The sequence below is a fragment of the Ziziphus jujuba genome, chromosome 10, assembly GCF_031755915.1.
Source record: "Ziziphus jujuba cultivar Dongzao chromosome 10, ASM3175591v1".
In the NCBI taxonomy this organism is placed as follows: Eukaryota; Viridiplantae; Streptophyta; class Magnoliopsida; order Rosales; family Rhamnaceae; genus Ziziphus; species Ziziphus jujuba.
Window position 1 is genome coordinate 17,314,331 of NC_083388.1, and position 5,244 is coordinate 17,319,574.

A 5,244-nucleotide genomic window follows, 5' to 3' on the forward strand; every position below is an offset into this window, starting at 1 on the left:
ATTTTGTGGTGCATTATTTTGGTATGATGAAAGGGTTAGAAAGGATTACAATTCATCAAAACCAAAATTCTTTTTGTGTTATATGCAAGGGAAAGTGGAGCTTCCAATGATGCAAGACCCTCCCCAAATTCTTAAGTACATACTTTATGGTGCAGACAACAAAAGCAAGCATTTTCTTGAAAATATTCGGTCATACAACAGCATGTTTTCTTTTACATCCATGGGAGGAAAGATCAATTCAAGTGTAAATCGTGAAAGAAGGCCTCTTGTATTTAGGTTACATGGTCAAAATTACCACAAGATTGAAAGTTTATTTCTGCCAGAAGGTTCACCGCCAAAGTTTGCTCAATTATATATTTATGACACTGAAAATGAAGTGTCAAATGGAATACAAGCTGTCAGGTAATCAATGTTTTCCAAAATTTTTATTTTTCATACTAATATATTTAACTACTTATGCTAACAATGATTGTTATTTTTATATATGTATCAGCCAAAATCTCGACATCAAGAAACTGCACACTGAGGTTGTTCATAACTTGAAGATGATGCTTGATCAACATAATGTTTTAGTTAAGTTATTTAGAATGGTAAAGGATACAATTCGACAACATGACTCCTCAAATTTGAAGCTCAGACTCATTGGAAGGAGAGAAGGAAACGAAAGGATGTACAATTTACCAACTGTATCAAAAATTGTAACTTTCGTAGTTGGCGACTTTGAAACATCTCCGACTAATAGAGTCATTATAGTTGAAACGGATCAACAAATTAAATGATTCATATCTTGGACTTCAATACCCTTTGCTTTTTCCATATAGCCAGGATGGATATTGAGAGGATGTTCCACTAAAGCACTTAGACACAAAATCATCTGTTAGAAGGAAAAGGTTAAGCATGAGAGAATTCTTTGCTTATAGATTGCAAGAAAGAGAGAATGAGTCCCTAAGTATTTTATTCTCAAATAGATTGTTCCAGCAATTTTTAGTTGATGCGTATACGATGGTTGAATCATCGCATCTATCATATATACATACCTGTCAAAAAGAATTGAGATCTGAGATGTGTAGAGGTTTGGCAGAAGTAATTTTACAAGGAGAAATATATACTTTTGCACAAGGAAAACGTGTTATATTGCCTTCTTCTTTTATAGGTTGGGCACGATACATGATCCAAAATTACCAAGAATGCAATAGCAATTTGTAAACGGGCTGGCCCTGAGCTTTTTATCACATTACATATAATCCAAAATGGCCAGAGGTTGTTCATTTTGCAGAAAGTAGAGGTTTAAAACCTAAAGACAGGCCAGATACAATTTGTATAATATTCAAAGTCAAGCTAGATTAGTTGGTAAAAGATCTTAGACAAAACAAGATATTTGTAAAAGTCAAAGCAAGTAATTTTTCGAATATATTTGATGAATATTTTTTATAAATTGCATCCTTTAAATACTATTATTTAATTAACATAAATATAATCTTACTACAGTATATATATATATATATATAATTGATGATATATGTTGGCTATCATAATTTTTATATTAAAATACATCACTGCAGTAATATACACCATTGAGTTCCAAAAACGTGGATTGCCACATATACATATACTGCTTTTTTCATATCAAGAAGACAAATGTCCAACAGGTAAAGATATTGACAAGATCATTTCAGCTGAAATTCCCGATGTAGCAAATGATCTAGAATACTATGTTGCAGTTAAAAATTTGATGATGCATGGACCATGCGGCAGCTCAAGAAAAAATTCTCCATGTATGTTGGATGGAAAATGTACAAAACATTTTCCTAAAAGATATGTAGATTGTACTACAATTGATGAAGATGGATATCCAATTTATAGAAGGAGAGACAATGGAAAAACAATTGAAAAGAATGTGATTGCCTTGGATAATAGATATGCAGTTACACACAACCTTTACTTACTTTTAAAGTATGGTGCTCATATGAATGTTAAGTAGTGCAACCAGTCAAGATCCATTAAGTATCTTTCTAAATATGTCAATAAAGGACATGATCGCGTCACCACAACTTTTTATGAAAGCGCTAATGACGGTATTGTGCATGGTCACATGGATGAAATAAATATGTACTATGATTGTAGGTATATTTCACCATGCGAGGTAGCTTAGAGAATTTTTGGTTTTGACATTCATTGTAGAGACCTGCCAGTTGAGCTATTAAATTTCCATCTTCCCAATGAGCAAAAACATAGTATTTTTAGATACTAATTTGATTGATGCTATCATGAATCGAAAAACCGTGAGCAATTCGATGTTTTAAACTTGGATGGATGCAAATTAAAAATATGTTGAAGTGAGGGAGCTAACTTATGTAGAGTTTCGTACTAGATTTGTATGGAAAATTTTGGAAAGGAAGTGGCATATACTATTTGCAATTGGACGAATGTTTTTTGTGCCTCCAGGATGCGGTGACATATACTATTTGAGAATACATCTTAACATAGTTCGAGGACTAAGAAGTTTTGAAGAAATAATGAATATAAATGGCATTCAATATAATTCTTTGAGAGATACTTGCTATGCACTTAGTTTGTTAGATGATGATAAAGAATATGTTGATGGTATAGCTGAAGCAAGCCATTGGGGATCTGCATATTATTTGAGAAATCTATTTGCAACTTTGTTGCTATCAGATTTGTTATTGAGGCCTGAATTTGTTTAGGAACAAGGTTGACGACATCTATCAGATGATATACTCTACAGACAATGCAGCATGCTGCATCATCAAGGTTTTATATATTCTTTAATGTTTTTATTTACATAATAATAATGATTAGCATAATTTGATTGTTTATTTATTCCACTTAACAGATTTGCATCTGACTGACGAAGAGATAAAAAATTATACTTTTATATAGATTGAGAAGATCTTACGGAGCAGTGTAAAAAGTCTCCGTGACTTTCTAATGATGCATCTCTCTGGCACCATTGATGTTTCTTGCCACCAAAATAACCTTATCCAGAATGAGCTGCGCTATGATAGAATTGCTTTGGCTGAAGACCATAATAAGTTTGTATTAAATCTCACAACTGAACAAAAAAGTGTTTATGAAACAATTATGGGTGCTGTTGAAGATGTCAAATCCGATATATTCTTTGTGTATGGATATGGAGGTACTGGAAAAACTTTTATCTGGAAAACTTTATCAGTAGCATTGAGATCGAAGGGCAAAATTGTGTTGACTATAGCATTGAGTGGTATAGCATCTCTTCTTTTATCAGGAGATAGGACAACACATTCAAGGTTTGCTATACCTCTTACTCCAAATGAATATTCAACTTGCAACATTAAACAAGGTAGTCCACTTGCTGAGTTAATTGTCAAAACCAAATTTATCATTTAGGATGAAGCACCTATGATGAATAGATATTGTTTTGAAGCGTTGAACAGGACTATGAGAGATATTTTAACATTTAGCAATCCACTAAGTTTGGAGCAATCTTTTGGAGGTAAAACTATTATGTTTCGATGAGATTTCAGACAAATTTTACCTGTTATCCTAAAAGGAATTAGGCAAGACATTGTTCTCGCAACTTTAAACTCATCATATTTATGGAAATATTGTAAAGTTTTGAAGTTGACAAAAAACATGAGACTTCAAAGTATTGACTCAGACATTGATAAGGATGAATTGAAGGCTTTTTCAGAATGGATATCATGTATTGGAGATGGAACAATTGGCAGTCCGAATGATGGTCATGTAATGATTAATAGACCTGATGATCTTTTGATAAATGATACAGAAGATTCAGTTGCATCTGTTGTAAATAGCACGTATCCTTTTTCTCAGAGAATATTAATGATCCATCATATTTGCAAGAAAGAGCCATACTTGCCCCGACTCTTGACATTATTGAATCCATAAATGAATACGTGAGTTCCCTTAATTGAACTGAGAAAAATACATATTTAAGTTCTGATGCAACTTGCAGATCTGATTTGAACATTGATCTTATAGGAGATCTTCATATATCTAAATTTTTGAATGCTATAAAATGCTCTGAGGTGCCTAATCATCATTTGAAATTGATGGTCGGTTTCCCCATTATACTATTAAGAAATGTTGATCATTATTCGGGGTTGTGCAATGGGACTAGATTGGTTATTACAAGGCTTGGCAATAATGTTCTCGAAGGAAAAGTTATTTCAGAAAGCAATGCCGGGTTTAAGGTTTTTTATTCCAAGAATGACTTTAACTTCATTGGACCCAAGGTTGCCTTTTAAGTTTAAAAGAAGACAATATCCTTTGGTTGTATCATATGCTATGACCATTAATAAGAGCCAAGGTCAATCTCTTTCGCATATCGAACTTTATCTTAGAAGACCAGTTTTCAGTCATGGACAATTATATGTTGCAGTCTCCAGAGATACAAATAGAAAATGATTGAAGATATTAATTTTTGATAAAGATGGAGAACCTACCAATTCAACCGCTAATGTGTTCTTTAAAAAAAAATTTCAAAATTTGGATTAATTATGTTGAATTGAAAATTTTGGTTTAATATTGTTTTTATGATACTTTATATATAAGTTAATTATAATTCTTTTTTACATTTATTATCAAAATAATATATGGAAATTGTATATGTCATGCATCACATGGGTATGTATCTACTATTATATAATAGTGCTTCTCAAAATTTTTTTCTAGTTTCACTGTTGTATACAACCACACTCAAATAAAATTTTTAATATCAAAATTAATGTCGAGACTAAAACTATCATCTTGCAACATGAGTCTATTGTCACCAAAAAATTGGTAATGCACATGTAATAGTGGGGGATTGACACATTTTCTAGCAAAATTTCATATGTATAGGTGATGAGTAGTAATATTAGCTACAATTTATAGTAATTGCTATTATATAATAAGGTGAATTGCAATTTAATATCCTGTATTTTGGCTAGATTACATATCTGACCGGTAAATTTAAAATGTTTCATATTAAGTCCTCAATTTATAAGTTGTCTAACATTTGTTCAATTACAAATTAACTCTTAAATTAGGTGAGAAAAAATTTAAAAATTGAGAAAATTAACTAATTTTCTTTGTAATCAATTTTTTTTTCCTTGTTCTTTGTAAATTAAGAAAACTAATTAATATTATCAATTTTTAAACTTTCTATTAGTCAATTTAATAATAAATTTGAAAATTAGATAAATTAAAAATCTCATATAAAACGTTTTAAATACGAAAAAC

General features: G+C 31.2%; 1 protein-coding gene across 1 annotated transcript; it reads left to right on the forward strand.

Annotated features, from left to right (window-relative positions):
* Positions 1–220: 220 nt before the first annotated feature.
* Positions 221–4,268, forward strand: LOC125421000 (uncharacterized). The gene is made up of 5 exons (XM_048468692.2): positions 221–402; positions 494–590; positions 2,902–3,287; positions 3,525–3,818; positions 3,977–4,268. The coding sequence occupies exons 1-5, from the start codon at positions 221–223 to the stop codon at positions 4,266–4,268; spliced, it is 1,251 nt and encodes a 416-aa protein (XP_048324649.2).
* Positions 4,269–5,244: the final 976 nt, after the last annotated feature.

Bases quoted from the DNA above. Each gene is read 5' to 3' on its own strand.
- LOC125421000 (XM_048468692.2), top strand. From the start codon at position 221: ATGGGAGGAAAGATCAATTCAAGTGTAAATCGTGAAAGAAGGCCTCTT. The intron at 591-2,901 runs GTAAAGGATACA...ACTTTTATATAG, and splicing joins TAGTTAAGTTATTTAGAATG to ATTGAGAAGATCTTACGGAG. The intron at 3,819-3,976 runs GTATCCTTTTTC...TGCAACTTGCAG, and splicing joins GCATCTGTTGTAAATAGCAC to ATCTGATTTGAACATTGATC.